The 17,504-nt window shown below is 36.0% G+C and overlaps 1 protein-coding gene across 1 annotated transcript in view; it reads right to left on the reverse strand.

The window, feature by feature from the left end:
• The window catches only part of PCLO (piccolo presynaptic cytomatrix protein), a 341,606-nt gene that overhangs the window by 97,401 nt on the left and 226,701 nt on the right, over nucleotides 1-17,504 (reverse strand). Inside the window, exon 10 of the mRNA XM_087821122.1 lies at nucleotides 3,679-3,804. Within this exon, the coding sequence (XP_087677248.1) occupies nucleotides 3,679-3,804 (126 nt within the window). The remainder of the gene's footprint in view (nucleotides 1-3,678; nucleotides 3,805-17,504) is intronic.

Below are 17,504 nucleotides of genomic sequence, written 5' to 3' on the forward strand. Positions count from 1 at the left end.
AAAGAATAAAAAGCTAGAGGAAATTGGAAAATACTCTTGCTGTCAATTAACAAAGGCTGAGTCTATGCAATCGTGTACTGCAAGAGTATTAACATGTCAGACCATAATGAGTCATAAAGTCTATTACAGGAGAAATGACCAAACTTAGAAAAAACAGTAGATTCAAACTGTTTCTGAACAATAGCCTCATAGTTTAGAGGAGAAAAAAGTAGTCTATGAATTCTATAGTCAACCAATTATCAGTCATGTATTAAATCAGCTGGAAAAAAATATTGAATCATAAAGGCTCAGTCTATATACTTTTGTATTCAGAAATTCAGAAAGATATACTCCGAAAAGATCAAGTCACTCCCTGTGTCTACCTGGAATTCATTATACAGATGGAGAATTAAATCACATAAACACAAACACATCTATCTATCATCTATCTATCATCTATCTATCATCTATCTATCTATCTATCTATCTATCTATCTATCTATCTATCTATCTATCTATCTATCTATCATCTATCTATCATCATCTATCTATCATCTATCTATCTATCATCTATCTATCTATCTATCATCTATCATCTATCTATATCATCTATCATCTATCTATCTATCCATCTATCATCAATTATCTATCTATTCACATACTGTATACGTAATATTTCCTTAGAAAAGAATTAATCTCATACTGTGGAAAATTAACCATCTTTATTGCCTTCAATAAAGAAATTTTTAAAAATCAAGTCATGAAAAATATTTGAAAAATTAAAAAACACACAAAACCAGTGATCAAAAATTGGTATTATTATAGAAATTCCTCACATCAGGCATAAAATTAGAGTTCTGTCCAACCAATCTACTACTTTGAACTTTTTTGATACTCTATTGGGGGTGTGAGGATGAGGGCTCTAAAGATATCATGTATAAATGAGACGCATAATTATAGACAAAACGTAAATTATATATAATATATTAAAACTATGTATAAAAACATATATAGACAAAACTATATATAGGCAAAACAAATTATACGTACTAAAAACTATATATATTTAAAAACTATATAACTATACACATAATAGTTTATTATGCATACATAACCAGAGAATGTACTGGTCTAAACACAGTAAGTGCTTATGAACAGTCATTTGGCCTGATGGCCTTCTAGTAGCCTGTTGTCATGGAACATATGGATGGAAGAAAGTAAATTTATCATATGTTAAAGTTACTCCTCAAAATATTTAATGTTTCAGAATCAGGATCTAAATTTTGACAGTCCAGGTAGTATCATGGACCTAATAGAAAAACTACCAAGTGTTCTATTAAAGACCTATGTTGTAAGAATAAATAAAGCAAAGCTGGAAATCATCAATAAAAAATTATGGGTATGGGTTTTGCAAGAATTGGACTCTAATCAGAGAACCTATACTCATAAAAACAGGCTCCTCTAGAGGCTTGGCACCTTGGCAAAGCTTCAGGAAAATTAATAAATAATATAATTAATAAAATAAAAACTTAAATCATATGTACAAAGTTTTAAATAATTTACCACTTAAACCAATTAGATAAAGTACAAAACTACTAGTTCCAAGATAAGGACTTCAGTGGCAGTCTTAGCATTTGTAAAATCAAAGATGCACTTCAATTTTCTCTCTTGAATAAGTTTGTATTATATCTATTTTTAATTTAAATTCATGAACATAAAATATGGCCACATAAGCTACCAAGTACAAAGAGCATTATTTCATCACAGTATGCTTTGTTGAAATTATCTTTAAAATCATCCCAATTTGTTGCACTTGCCAATTTCCAGGGTGTAAATACAAAGACGGGTATGTAATTTTATCTTTAAGTCATTTAGTATCTTTGCCAAGTTATATCAGGCACAGCCATTGCTGCAAATTTTATTTTAAAATAAAATAGCGTATTCATTTCTTCTAGAGTATGCTATATGAGAGCAATCATATCACTACCATCCTTAAAAATGGGTCTCAATTCCTGTATCTTAACTAGATCGTAACACCAAAAGAGTAGCATTGGGGATGATAGGATTATAGTCATGGATAATTCATAGAGACTCAGTGATTTCCTCATAATTGTTATATCTTGATTCATACAGTCTAGTCCTTCATTCAGCTATCTGGCTAAATTTTTTAACTTTCCCTGTTTTATGAATACTATTAGAATAGTTTTAATAATATGCTTTCAGCTACATATTTGGTAATATCCTGGTAAACTGGCACTCTGAAAACCAACAAGCAAACAAACAAAAATGAGCCCAGCCGATCTGGCTCAATGGTTGAGTGTGGACCCGTGAACCAGGAGGTTACTGTTTGCTTCTTGGCCACGGCACATGCCTGGGTTGCAGGCTCAGTCCCCAGTAGGGGGCAAGCAGGAGGCAGCCGATCAATAATTCTTTCTCATCATTGATGTTTCTATCTCTGTCTCTCCCTTCCTTTCTCTGAAATCAATAAAAAAATGGTCTGGTTTATAGCATCTGCCTATTTCCATGCTGTAAATACTCTCACTATGGCCAATTCAAGCTATCAATGTGATGACACTGAATGTGAAATTGGAAAGATATGTCCAAGCTCTTTCCAGCACAACACTGTGATGAATAAATACTTCCTCAAGTTTGTGTTTATTCTAATAGTCTATCAAAATATCCAGAAACTTTTTTGGTGGGTTCCAATACATTTAACATTAACTGTGAATAATTTTAACATAATTAAAAGTTTAAACAGTAACAGGCAACATTTTATTAAATTATATAATAACAGAAAACACTATTCAAGTAAGTATTTAATTTACAGTAAAAATAAAATGATAGGTTGAGGCTACTTTATGATAGAAAATGTTCATTATAAGCAATATCACTCAAAACTTGCAAACTGTATCTGCAATGGTTTAGAAAATGCAAATAACTGCATCATCTGATTAACGAGTGAACATTATCATTAGGCATTTTGAGAATCAAGCTGTAACATTTTAGTGAAAGAAAGTGACCAAATACAAACTTTATGGGCCATTAGATACATCTGTAAACTTCATTATTTTAAAATGCTTATGATGTAATGAGGTGAAAGTTATCTAAATTACGCAGTACTTTTCACAGGAGTTGGCAAAGTATTTTTTATGTAAAGGATCAAAGAGTATATGTTTCAGGCTTTGTAGACCATACTGTCTCTGTTGTAAATACAGTTCTGCTATTGTAGTGGAAAAGCACCCATGTTCAATATGTAAATTAATGCTCCTGGCTGTGCTCCAATAAAACAATGTTTACAGAAACAGGTAGCAGATGGATTTGGCCCTTGGGTCCTCCATAATTTGCTGACTTGACTTTAACATGTACTGAATCATCTGATGTTTTCTTGAAATTTATGAAACATTAATCCCTACAACCAAAGTACTTTTATTTATAACACTGCCCCAGTCAGTAAAAAATCTTGACCAATTACTGTAGATAAGATATTCCCATAGCAAACCAACTGCCAAAAGGACAATGCAATTGAAAATAAAATGAATATAATTATGTATATATCTTCCATATTACTATACAAAAATTTTACAATTAACCATCAGAAAAGATTTTTCTAGACAGTAAAAAAGAAAATTTGCATATTAAATTACTATATACTTAATATGAGTTCATTTATTTTAATTCATTTGAACTCCTTATTCTTACCTTCCATAAGTCTCCCTGTCTGTTCCGCACTCCCCCCGGGAAGAATCTTGGCAATATAGGCTCCAATTTCTCCGCTATGTCCAGGGATTTCTTTACCACCCACAATTCTAATTCCTAATCCATTCCCTGTATTGGAAAAGTAAAAAATTACTATTAATAATTTAAGAAGAGACAACAGTTATCACAAGATATAAGGTGCACACAAAGTGGGCTTTGGTGCCCAGAAATTTACTAGAACATGTATATTCAAACTGAACACCAATAACAAAATATTTTTCTGATTTCAATAGTTTATATGAAATAGAACTTTCTGAGATCTTGGTAGGATCTGTAATGATTAACTTGATATTAACAAATGCTTTAAATTCAGCTATATATAGTAATATACTATGGCTTTGTCCATATTGGCCAGATATTTGGTAAAAAATTTATATGAATATATTCCCAGTGTAAGAAATGCCAGAGTATATAATTTACTTATAAAATTGAAGAGCATTTTGCTTATAAAAAGACAGTAAAAACTATCACAACTTGTACAAATGATTACGATTGATAAAGTGAAAACATGATCATAGCACATGAATTATTATTCACTTTTTAGCCTTTATTCATTAGATAATATTGTTTGTGAATTAACATGACACTTAGTGCCAGGCACAATAAAATTATTCTTGACTGATGAACTGAGTCAACTGTCCCTTACTCCAAAGAACAGATTTTTCTGTAATTAGCCACATGAATAAAAGATGGAGAATGATTATTATGAGAAATATAATTGAGATAGAAATGGTCTTTTGATATTCAAGGTTTTTTTTACAAAAATCAGCTAATATTAGTAAGTGTATACAGCACCAGATACGTTTTTGTTACAAATGTCAAGAAGAATTTAAAATGACAGCACTAAAAGAAGAATTCTTCTCCTTTGCTGAAGATACAATTAATTATCTCTTTACATTAAAATATATTCCGTTCAGTAACTGAAGTACCATTTTCAACTCTTTCAAAATCTCCAAATTTTAAAAGCCAGCTTTCTTCCAAATCCTGTTCCCTTCTCACTTTACTCTCCAAAAACAACCCCGTAATCAGCATGAACAGGGTTCAAACATATGATGAGCAGTGGCATTGAATTATGGAACCCTCCTGGCATTTACCCAACAGGGATATAAATTGGTAAAATACCGATTCTTATGTCCAGGTGATGTGATGCTTCCAAATGAATTCCCTCACTCCTTTTCTCCCTCCCCCTCCCTTCCTTCTGTCCTTCCTCCATTGTTTCTCCACCCTTTTTTCTTCCTCTACTTCCCTAGTATCTGAACCCCTCTCTCTATGTTTGCATTAGGGTAAGTATTCTGAAAATTTAGCCTTAAAACAAAAACACAACCAAATGAGCTGTACACTTCTCAGTGTCCTGTTGTTGTCAAGGGGTCAGAGTTAAATAAGATTCTAGCTCTCTCTGGCCCCACTGTGGACCTTTTCTGTCACAAGTTTCTTGGTCTAGTGTTACTGTTCTTAATAGAAATTGATTTATGATACAAATTAATGGCAACTGAATGAATGCAGAACATCATTTAGTATATGACTTAGTCTCAACTAAGTCTGTGCAGATAGTTGAATTCTTAGACATTAGCCTTTTAAGTATTCACCATGATTGATTCTACTGATTCACTAGATATATGTGATAAAGGGCAGCAGACAAAGTTGTGTTTTTTTTAAAAATGTTTTTACTGATTTTAGAGAGAGAAGAAAGGAGAAAGAGAGAGAGAAACATCAATGAGAGGCGATGGGCTTCCTCCTTCACGTCCCCTACTGGGGATTGATACCACAACCTGGGCATGTGCCCTGATCGGAATCGAACCTGTGACCTCTCTGTGCATGGTGCACCGGACAAAGCTCAACCAATGGAGAAGCCACACCGGCCAGGGCAGATGAACACAAGTTTTTAGCCACTCTTCATTCAATTTGTTTAGCCAATTTTTTGAGTGTACTAAGGACATTTTAGAAATTACAAAATGAGGATTTAAAAATAGCTGGACATAATTAAAGGGTTATTTCATGGAATTTAACTGTAAAAAAAACAAAATATATCCTTAATCAAAGATTTGGTTTCACTTTCCATCTGAAACTCTCCCAAGCTGTAATTCGTCATTTATAAAGATTTTATAAAAATTCACAGAAATATTGAATTTCTAATGTGGTCAATATGTTCAGATAAATCTTAAGACATGGTCAGTTTGAGATCCCAAAAGATGATTCATTATATTTCCTAAGTGGAAAGGCATATGATGTTCAAGACCATGCCCTATATCAAAATTAACCATAATTTATACTGGAGTATAACAGAGAAGAGTAGGGTATAGTAGAGTGCTCAGAAAATTGGTCTTAATTACTTCTTTTTAAGTTAAAAATTAGAATATAAATGCAGCCCATGACAAATAATTTCAGCAATAAGTATTACACACTACAGCCTTATGCTTAGAATCTATAAGTAGAATTGTTACACCTGAAAAGGTGTAGCTAAAAAAGTAGTTGCAGAACTCCAAAATCTATTCATTAGAATAGCAACTATTTTAAAAATTTTGGTTATAATTTCATTTTGTAGATGACAATGTCTTAAGGGCTGAGTTGCTGGGTCTTTAGTGTTATTTGATTTTTAGTGACTGAGCACATTCTAAAACCCTATAGTAAAAATAAAGTGTTAGGAAACTATAATTATATCTATTTGTATAAGTAGCACAATACAATAATTATTAAATATTGTAAAATACAGCCTTACACAAGTATATTCAAGACTCAAAACAAATTATAAACATACTTTATAAGCCTCAGTATCTTTGGTAAAATCAGAGTAATATATAGTTCATGACACTACTATAAGAAATAAGATTATATATATATACACACAAACTACTTCAGGCATTCAAAAATTATTGTTACTCTTTTTGATGTTGCTGTGGTTGCTACTATTGTTTTTCATATATACAATAAAGTAGCATAGAAATATCAAAACTTTGTGAAAGAATAGCATGGTAAAAATTAAAAAGACTCAAGAAGAATAACATTTTTTTGTTTATTTAATAGTGGTTGCTTGTATCCTAATTTGGATTTCATGAATATAAATTTAATTTATACGATTTCTAAAAATTTAAAACTGGAAATTTTTATTTAACATTTCAATAGCTGCAATTTGATATTTTGTTTTAAATACAGATAAAATGAACACAAATGCTTTTATAAAAATAAAACAACCCAGCTCAAATCTGAAAAGCAGAATTCCAATAAAAGATTTAATAAACTCAAGAAACATTAATTTTAACTGAAATGCGTATATCTAACTAATCCTTGGCAAATAATGTTTATATTATCATCTTTCAAATTTTGAAAAGTTTTTGCCATCATAAACTTCTTTTGCCTCTCTGTTTCTATTCCATCAAGAATTATTGCTAAAATGCTTCCTTAGTTAGATACCATAAAAATGCATTGGTCTTGCTCTTGAGTTTACAGTGTGTCAGAGTAGAGAAAAAAAAGATACTATAGAGAGCATAGGAGCTTTGGTAAAGAGATCATCAAAACTTACAGTAATTTCACAACATATAAGTATGTGGTTAAGAAAGTCATACAGAGAAATTTAAATTTCAGAAATCCTTTAAAATATGTAGGGAATATTTATAAAAAAGAGAAGTTCAACGATAAAGGTAGCAAAATCACCAAGAAAAAATATTACATTAAAAACCATAGGAATAAAATTTAAAAGCATTGGTATTTTTAAGTCTCTATGTATATTACAATTATGTGATACAAACACTATTAGGTAGTTAGTTTTAAAGTTCTGGTCCAAGATGGCAAAACAGAAGGCTCTCAAACTCACCTCGTCCCATGGACCCTCTGAATCTACAGCTAATGTGGAGCAATTCCCTCTGAAAGAAACCCAGAAACTAGCTGAATGACTCTTCACATCAGGTGAATGAGAAAATACCCACTTCAATACAGGTCTTGGCACACCCTCTACTGGGAGCCATTAAGTACAAATAAAGCAGCCTGGGCAGTCACAAAGATTTGAGAGACAATCAAGAGCTCAGGATAGGCTGAATAATGATGTTCATCTCCTGCACAACACTATTCTATAAAGATTGGAAGATGTGGCTGTTTTATCTAATTTACAAAAACCAACATAGAGAGGAAAGGAAAACTAAGTAACAAAGGATTATGTTCCCAGCTAAAAAAACAAGATGAGACTTCAGAAACAGACTTTAATTGAAATGATGTTATTTCCCTGATAAAAAGTTCAAAATAATGGTCATAAAGATGCTCACCAAGGTTAGGAGACCAATGGATGAACAAGGTAAAAATTGTTCAGCAAAAAGACAGAAAATATGAGAAAGTACCAAATGAAAGTCATAGTGCTAAATAATAAAATAACCGAAGTACAAAATTCATAGAGGGGTTCAACAACATACTAGAAAAATGGAAGAAAAGATCAGAGAATTTGAATACCGGACACTGAAATTCATCCAACCAGAGGACAAAGAAGGAAAAAAAAGCATGAGGTAAATGCTGTGCTTGCCTCCTCCCACAGCCACATCAAAATAACAACTAAACTACAGAACAACTATCATTGAGAATCACCTGAAGACTAGTTGAACAGAAGTCCTATAATTAAGGACATACAGAAGAAGACACGATGAGACTGGTAGGAGGGTTAAAGATGCAGAATAGGCAGGCCCCACACTCACATGTGCTGGTTTAGAAATGAAAGGGATATCTTGGCTATGGAGATTCCCCCTGAGGACTGAGGAGTTCTAGACCCACACCAGGCCCTCAAGCCCAGGGTTCCAGGGCAGGGAAGAGAAGTCCCCATAACTTCTGGCTGTGAAAACCAGTGAGAATTGTGGCTCAGTGAAACAGAGGGCTGCTGGAGTCCCAGGCATTCTTGAAGGATCCACACATGGATTTACTCACTGAGAGACTCACTTCCTCTGCGCTCCAGTGCTGGCGCAGCTGCTCTTAAGAGCCAGAGATATACTGGGAAGAACTGAGTCGTCTGGCTTCAAGGAAAGGGATGGAGCTGCAGCGTTCTCCCAGACAGAAGCGCTGGCAGACACCATTGTTCCTTTGTTGAGCCCTTCCTGCACCTAGCCTGCAGGAGCAGATCAGTATCAAGTCTTAGTCTCTATCAACCGTTTAGCCCACCTTGGTGATTCCCTGAGACCCCCATCCCACCCAACTTGTGGGCTAACCCAAGCCACTTCCAGTGGCTTTTCCATACAAACAGCCTGTCTTAGCTAATGCTGCAAACTTTCCTAAAACCTCTAAAAGGTTCACAAGCCCCAAACAAGCAGTATCTGGCCTCAGCAAGCACTGTACCTCTTAAGTGGCCCCAAGTCTGGCACTAGTGATAGCAGGCCGTGGTTTGCAGCTTAGCTTCTCCCTGGTGCCTCTAGGCCCCAGAACCAACATACCATAGGTGATCAGCTTAAAACCTCATCAGAGCACCACCCAACCACCTTCACAAACAAAACATCCAAAAGGCACACTCAGAAGGCATCAGGGCCCCACTAAAGAGACTCCTGCTCTGTGGGTAAGCCCTGTACAACTCCTCCACTATAATCATGGCCAATCCTCACAACAAGTTAGCCTGAGAGTCAATCCTTCTCCTTGACGTGCCAAAACCAATGAAGGCTCAACTAGAACAGGAGAACACACACAATGCACACAAAGGACAACACTGGAGCACCTGGCTCTGGTAACTAGGGCAACTGCACCAATAGGCTCCACAGGACACTTACTACGTAAGGCCAGTCTACTGAGACCAGCAGACACAGCAGATCTACCCTAATACATAGAAACAAACACAGGGATTCAGCCAAAATGAGGAGACAAAGAAATGTGTGTAAAATAAAGAAAAGAACAATGCTCCAGAAAAAGAACTAAACAAAATGAAGACCAGCCATCTACCAGATGCAGAGTTAAAAACACTGGTTATAAGGATGCTCAATGAGCTTAGGGGAAGAGCAGATGAATTCAGTAAGAAGTTTAACAAAGAAACATAAAACATAAAAATGGAGATAAGAAACATAAAAAAGAACCATTCAGAAATAAAGAATACAATTACTGAAATAAATAATACATTAGAGGTAATCAACAGCAGATTAGATGACGCAGAAGATCAAATCAGTGATTTGGAAGACAAGGTAGCAAAAACCACCAGTCAGTGCAGAAAAAGAAAAAAATGAGGATAGTTTAAGAGTATTCTCTGAGTAGTATTCCACTGTATATATATCAAGCGGGACAATATCAAGTGTAACATAATTGGCATCATAGGGGTGCCAGAAGGAGAAACAAAACAGCAAGGGACTGAAAATCTATTGAAGAAATAATTACTGAAATTTGTCCAACCTGTTGAAGGAAATAAACATGAACCCAAAAAGCTCCACATTAAGACACATCATAATCAAAATGCCAAAGGTTAAAGAAAAGAGAATTCTTTTTAAAATTAAATTTATTAGAGTGGCTTTAGTTAATAAAATTATATAGGTTTCAAGTGTACAATTCTATGATACATCACCTGTATACTGCATTGTGTGCTCACCAAAGCCAAATCTTCTTCCGTCACTGTGTATTTGACCACCTTTACCCTTTACTACACCCCACCCCACTTCCCTCTGGTAACCACCATACTGTTATTTGTGTGTATGAGTTTTTGCTTGCTTTTCTTGTTTGTTCATTTATTGCTTTCAGTTTTATATCCCACATATGAGTGAAATCCTATGGTTATTGACTTTCTGTCTTATTTTGCTTAGTACAATATTCTCAAGAACCATTCGTGTTGTCACAAATAGCAGTATTTTATATTTTCTTATGGCTGAGTAGTGTTCCATTGTGTGTGTGTGTGTGTGTGTGTGTGTGTGTATCCAATCATCTATTGAAGGACACTTAGGTAGTTCTATGTCTTGGCCACTGTTAATAATGCTGCAATGGACATAGGATAGGGCTGCATATATCTCTGTATTACATACTTGAAATTTGCTAAAAGAGTAAAAAATAAATATTCTCACACACAAAGAAGATAAAATATGAGGTAATGAATACTGTTAATTAACTACATGAAGGGAACTCTCACAAAGTATACATAAATCAAATAAACATGATGTATATATTTTTTTCTTCAAAATATGTCTTGCCCGGCCGGGCGTGGCTCAGTGGTTAAGTGTTGACCTAGGATCCAGGCCCAGTCAGGGTTCCATTCCCGGTCAGGGCACATGCCCGGGTTGTGGGCTGCAGCCGATCAATGACTCTCTCATCATTGATGTTTCTATCTCTCTCTCTCCCTCTCTTTTCCTCTCTCTGAAATCAATAAAGATATATTTTAAAAATATATATATATATATATGTCTTGATTGATTTCAGAGAGAGGAAGGGGGAGGGAGAGAGAGATAGAAACATCAATGATGAGATAGAGTCACTGACTGGCTGCCTCCTGCATGCCCCCTAATGAGGGATCCAGCCCACAACCAGGCATGTGCCTTGACCAGAAATCGGACTGCAATCTCCTGGATCCTAGGTCGATGCTCAACCTCTGAGCCAAGCCAGGGGGCAACATGATGTACATTTTAATTAACCTACAATATTATAAATCCATTTTACCTCAATAAAGCTGAAGTAAAAAGATAAAGTAAAATAAACATGTGTATACAAAAAAACTTTACATTTGCATTTAAAGTTGCAATTTAAATCTACTTTAATTTTATGTACTATTAACACATGTTATATTAAAAGCTGGAATATTTTAAAATATTACAGAGTGTTTTTATTTTCATCATTAAAATAATATATGAAAACATTATGATGTTATAATTAAGAGCATTAAGTTTGGACGAAATTACTTATTTCATTTCAACACTATCATATTCCACATCTAAGCATCAAGAAAAGCAATATCTGAAGGAAACAAGATGGCGGCGTAGGTAACAGGGGCACCCGCCGCCTCCGCAACCACATCAAAATCACAACTAAAATACAGAACCACCATCACTCAGAGCCTCTTGAGATCCGGCTGCACAGAAGCCCCACAACCAGGGAGCTGAAGGAGCATCGAGACCGGGAGGAGGGGCGGAGACGCGGGCGGATCGGGGCTGAATCCTGGAGACGCGGCCGCGGGCCCACACCTGGTGCCGCAGGTTAAACCCGCGAGGGACATTTCAGGGTGGAGCTCCCCAGCCTGGGGCTCCAGGGCCTGGGAGAGACGTCCCCACAATTCCAGGCTGTGAAACCAGCGGGGACTGTCCCTGAGGGTCGCGGAGGCTGCGGGAGCCCCACAGCTCCTCCTAAAGGGCCGCACACGGACTCACTTGGATATACTCCCTCTGAGCCCAGCGCCGGGCAGCAGCCTGAAAGGACCTGGGACACTCGGGGAGGAACTAACCTGCCTGAAGTCCAGGCGAGAGGTGGAGGGGCAGCTTCCTCCCAGGCAGAAGGGCTGGCAGAGGCCATGGCTCCTTTGGCGAGTCCTCCCTGCACACAGCCGGCAGGCGCCATGTTTGAATCGCCAGCACCTGACTCACCTTTGGCCCCGCCCCGTGATTCCCGGAGGCCCCGCCCCTCCCCACCTGCAGGCTCATCCAGGCCATTTCCAGGGGCTTTTCTATGCAAGTGGCCTCTCAAGCCCCATGCTTAGGACTTTCCTAAAATCTCTCAAACAAGCAGCAGCTGCCCCATACAGCTTGATAAGCGGTCCCAGGCCTGGCACTAGCGGCAGCTGCATTGGCTCATAGCTTGGCCTCTCCTGGACACTTCCAAGCCCAGCACAAGTAGCAGCCAGCTACAGTTTGCTGAGTAGCTCATGCTGGGTGGCTCTGGGCAAGGCACTGACACAGGCTGACTTTGCACCTCCAGGGAGGCCCCAGAGACAGTGCACCTGATGGTCAGACTTGACCATGCTGGATTACAACCCTACCACACCCACAAGTGACACACTTGAGGGGTGCACTTGGTGAACACCAAAGCTCCACTGAAGTAAATCCTGCTCCATAGGGGTGTCTCCAGCACAGCAGCTCTCTGGCTGTAGTTGCAGCTGGTACTCACAGCCGATTTGCCTGAGCATCAATTCCTTCAAGTGATGCCAACAGCCACCAAGGCTCAGCTACAACAGGACAGTGCACACAGCCCACACAGGGAAGCACCTGGAAGGCCCAGCCTAGGTAACTGAGGAGGTTGAGCCACTGGACCCTACAGGACACCTACTACACAAAGCCACTCTACAAATTCCAGGAGACATAGCAGCTCTACCTAATGCATAGAAACAAACACCTAGAAGCAGCCAAAATGTGGAGGCAAAGAAACATGTCACAAAGGAAAGAACAGAAGAAATCTCTAGAAGAGGAACTACATGAAATAGATCCAAGCAAGCTAATAGAGAGTTCAGAATTTTGTTTATAAGGATGCTCAACCATATTAGTAAGAGTATTACGAAAACTAAGAAAACTGATGATCATAATAAAGTACCAATTTGAAATGAAGGCTACATGAACTGAAATGAAGAATAATTTACAGGGAATCAACAGTAGAGTAGAGGACGCTGAGAATCAAATCAGCAATTTGGAACATGAGGAAACAAAAAACACCCAACCAGAAGAGCAAAAAGAAAAAAGAATCCACAAATATGAAGACAGCATAAGGAGCCTCTGGGACAACTTCAATAGGCCCAACATTCATATTATTGGGGTGCCAGAAGGAGAGGAAAGAGACCAAGAAACTGAAAACCTATTTGAAAAAATAATTACAGAAAACTTCCCCTACCTGGCAAAAGAAATACTTACAAGTCCAGGAAGTACACAGGGTCCCAAACAAGAGGAACCCAAAGAAGCCCACAGCAAGACACATAATAATTAAAATGCCAAAGGTTAAAGACAAAAAGAGAACCTTAAAAGCAGCAAGAGAAAAGCAGTTAGTTACCTACAAGGAGCACCCATACAACTGTCAGCTGATTTCTCAACAGAAACCTTGCAGGCCAGAAGAGAGTGGCAAGAAATATTCAAAGTGATGAAAAACATGGAACTACAACCAAGATTGCTCTACCCAGCAAAGCTATCATTTAGAACTGAAGGTCAGATAAAGAGCTTCATAGATAAGAAAAAGCTAAGGGAGTTCATCACCACCAGACCAGCACTACAGGAAAAATTGAAGGGTCTTCTTTAAGAAGCTAATGAACAAAAGAATTTGATGAACTAAATAGATCCAGAGACACTGACGCATGCAACAGATGATCATATTTCAGAGGAAAGAGGGAAGGGCGGTGGAGGGTGGGAAGAGATTAACCACAGAAGTTATATGCATATATGCATAACCCATGGATACAGGCAATGACGGGGTGAAGGCCTGGGGAGGGGGTGGGAGAGAGGTGCAGGGGGTCAATTGGGGGCAAAATGGGACACCCGTAATACTTTCAACAATAAAGATAAAAAGCAATATTTGTATCAGTGGTATTATGAATAGTAGTTGTTAAAGGTTTATTATTATAAAAAAGTTATATTAAGCTGTAGATATATTATATAGTTTAGTCATGTCATTAATTGGCCTAAAGAAAAGGAAGATTATCATTAGAAAAGATTAGAATTATAAATAAATATTAATGCTAATGAAGTACTAAGGCTAATGCCAAAGTCTTGGAAGAATAGTCCAATTAAATCTATTTTTAGAGTTTACATGTTAATTACACTCCTGAGTAAGGCTGTGAAAGTTTATTTTTATACTTTTTCCTCTATTCATTTCTATGTTATAAATTATCCATGTATACGTTTAGGAAAATAAACTAAATATATTAAAAAAATCATAGTAACATCTCCTTTGTATCTTGCCAAATGCTACCTTAACTCATTAATATTTAATGTTCAGAACGAAAGAGTATTTCACGATTTGTCCTTTATCTTTACTAATTTTTGCTCATTGTAAGAAAAACATTCCTACAAACACAAGTAAGCACATCAATTGCCTAAGAGCAATCCACACTTGACTGTTTCCAGCAACACCAAAACGGCAATACCAGATTCATGCCAAATCTAATCTGACTCTAAGCCTGAGCATGCAAATTATTAACTTGGCAATTCCCATGAGCTTTTTCTAATCCAGCCAATTACTGCACAGTATCTTTTTTCCTAATTTTAAATATGTATCCTTTATGTACATGAAAGATCCAAAGAGAATATTTTATCTCATTTCCATGAGTGAAAGTTCATACTTATCTTTTCTAACGTAATGTGTGAAAAATGTAAAGATAAAAATGTTACATGGTGTTCAAAGCATGTACAAAAGACTACACTCACTGGATGAGATGGGTCCAAGCCACAGGGCTGAAATGGACATTGGCATGGGAAATAGGGAGACAAGTCACAAATTGACACTAGTATTCTGGCTTTGTTGAACATCTTTTAAATGACAGATGATGCATGTACTGGGAAAGAAATTTTACTAAAAGTGCATAGACTTTCCTCTTCTTAAAATACTTCAGAAATAATTCCCACCAAGAAAATTTCCCAGGACTGCCACCTTCATAAATTCACCTTTCACTCATGCAGTAACACAAGGACCTTTTTCTTTCATAAATTTGAGAGGTTTGCATGATATTTCTATAAAAGGCAATTAAAAATAAATCTATTCCCTGGTGGCATTGTGCTTCCTGATTTCAAGCACTATTACAAAGCTATAACAATCAAAACTATGGAAATCAGCATAAAAAATGACCCAGATCAGTGGAACAGAATAGAAAGCCAAGACATAAACTATGCATATATGTCAATTATTTTACAACAAAGAATCCAAGAATATACTGTGGGGAAAGGACAGTCTTTTCAATAAACAGTGCTGGGAAAACTGGAAAGCCACATGCAAAAGAAAGAAACTGGACCTTTTTTTTTTTTACAATATACACAAAAATTAACTCAAAATGGATTAAAAATTAACTCAAAATGGATAAAAATATAAACTCCAAGAAGAAAACATAAATGATAAGCTCCTTGATATCAATCTCAGCAATGATATTTTGTATTTAACAGCAAAGGCAACAAAAACAAAAATAAGTGGAACTACATCAAAATAAAAAACTTCTGTATAGCAAAGGAAACCATCAACAAAATGAAAAGATAATTGACTGAATGGAATAAAATATTTGCAAATAAAATACCTGATAAGGGGTTAATATCTAAAATATATAAAAAACTCATATAACTAAGTAGCAAAAAAAAACCTCATAAAAACAATCCCATTAAAAATGTGCAGAGGATCTGAATAGACATTTTTCTGAAGAAGATATATAGGCCAGTAGTAGGTACATAAAAAGATACTCAACATCAGTAATCACCAGGGAAATGCAAATCAAACCACTTTAAGACACCACCTCATACCTGTTAGAATGGCTATTATAAAAAAAGACAAGAAATAAAGGTTGGTGAGAATGAGGGAAAAAGGAAACCCTTGTGGACTGTTGATGGGAATGTAAATTGGTATAGCCATTATGGAAAACAGTATGGAATTTCCTCAAAAAAATAAAAATAGAATTACCATATGACCCAGCAATCCCACTTCGGAGTATTTATTTGAAGAAAATAAAAATACTAATTCAAAAAGATACATTCACTCCCATGTTCACTGCAGCATTATTTACAATAGCCAAGATATGGAGCAGCCTAAGTGTCCACTGACAGGTGAATGGAGAAAAAAATGTGGGCTATGTACCCAAGGAATATTATTCAGCCATAAAAAGAGGGAAATCTTGCCATTTGTGACAACATGAATTAGTTTTGAAGGCATTTTGCTAAGTGAAAGAAGTCAGTCAGAGAAAGATAAATACAGTTTGTTCTCACTATATGAGGAATCTAATAAAACCCCCAGAAAACAAACAAAAAGCATGGTCATGGATACAGAGAAAAGATTTGTGATTTCCAGAGGTGGAAGGGTGGGGTGGGGGTTGGAGGATATGGGTAAGGGGGTTAAGACGTGTAAACTTCTAGCTACAAAATTAATAAATCATGGGGATAGGATATAATACACAGCATGGTGACTATATTAATAATACTACATTGTGTATTTAAAAGTTGCTAATAGTGTAGATCCTAAAAGTTTTCATTATACAAAAAAATTTGTAACTCTTTTTGGTGATGGGCGTTAGACTTATTGTGGTGATCATTTCCCAAAATGTACAAATATCAAATTGTTTTGTAAAACTAATGTAGTGTTACGTCAAATATATCTAAATAAAACCAATTTACTCCATTAAGTCTTACTTAGGGTCCAAAATAAAATGATTCTTTGATATAAAAGTGTATGTTATAAAATTAGAAGATAGGGTCAATTTATAGATAGGGCCTTAATAGTGACTTGTTTAGCTATTGAGCTCATTAATGACAGGCCAGGACTGGATATGGGGCCACTTACTATATGTTTTAAAGAAAATTGTTGTATTGGGGGAGATACTTATGTAACCCTATAATGTGACTGGAAATGAAATAGTTTAAACTCATATTATATTAAAGCTACAATGTGTTTTCTAAAATAAAAGTCAGTTTTACTTATATAAAAGAGAAGTAAGAAGAAAAATACTGTTCTAATTCTAAATTCAGTAATAAGTATTCCTTGAGTACTTCTGGACATAAAAGGGGATTGTGGCCGACATAACATTATTGCGATTCCCAATGCGTCCCTTCCTGTATAACACCCTCCATTCTAGGGCAGGTAGAATCTATGTCTTGTTTCTAATCAATAATCTCTAACAAAGGCGATGTGATTGTCACAACCATGATTATAATAACATATTATACAGACTATAATGAGAGTGTCTG

Source organism: Miniopterus natalensis, chromosome 10 (genome assembly GCF_054644295.1).
Source record: "Miniopterus natalensis isolate mMinNat1 chromosome 10, mMinNat1.hap1, whole genome shotgun sequence".
NCBI lineage: Eukaryota > Metazoa > Chordata > Mammalia > Chiroptera > Miniopteridae > Miniopterus > Miniopterus natalensis.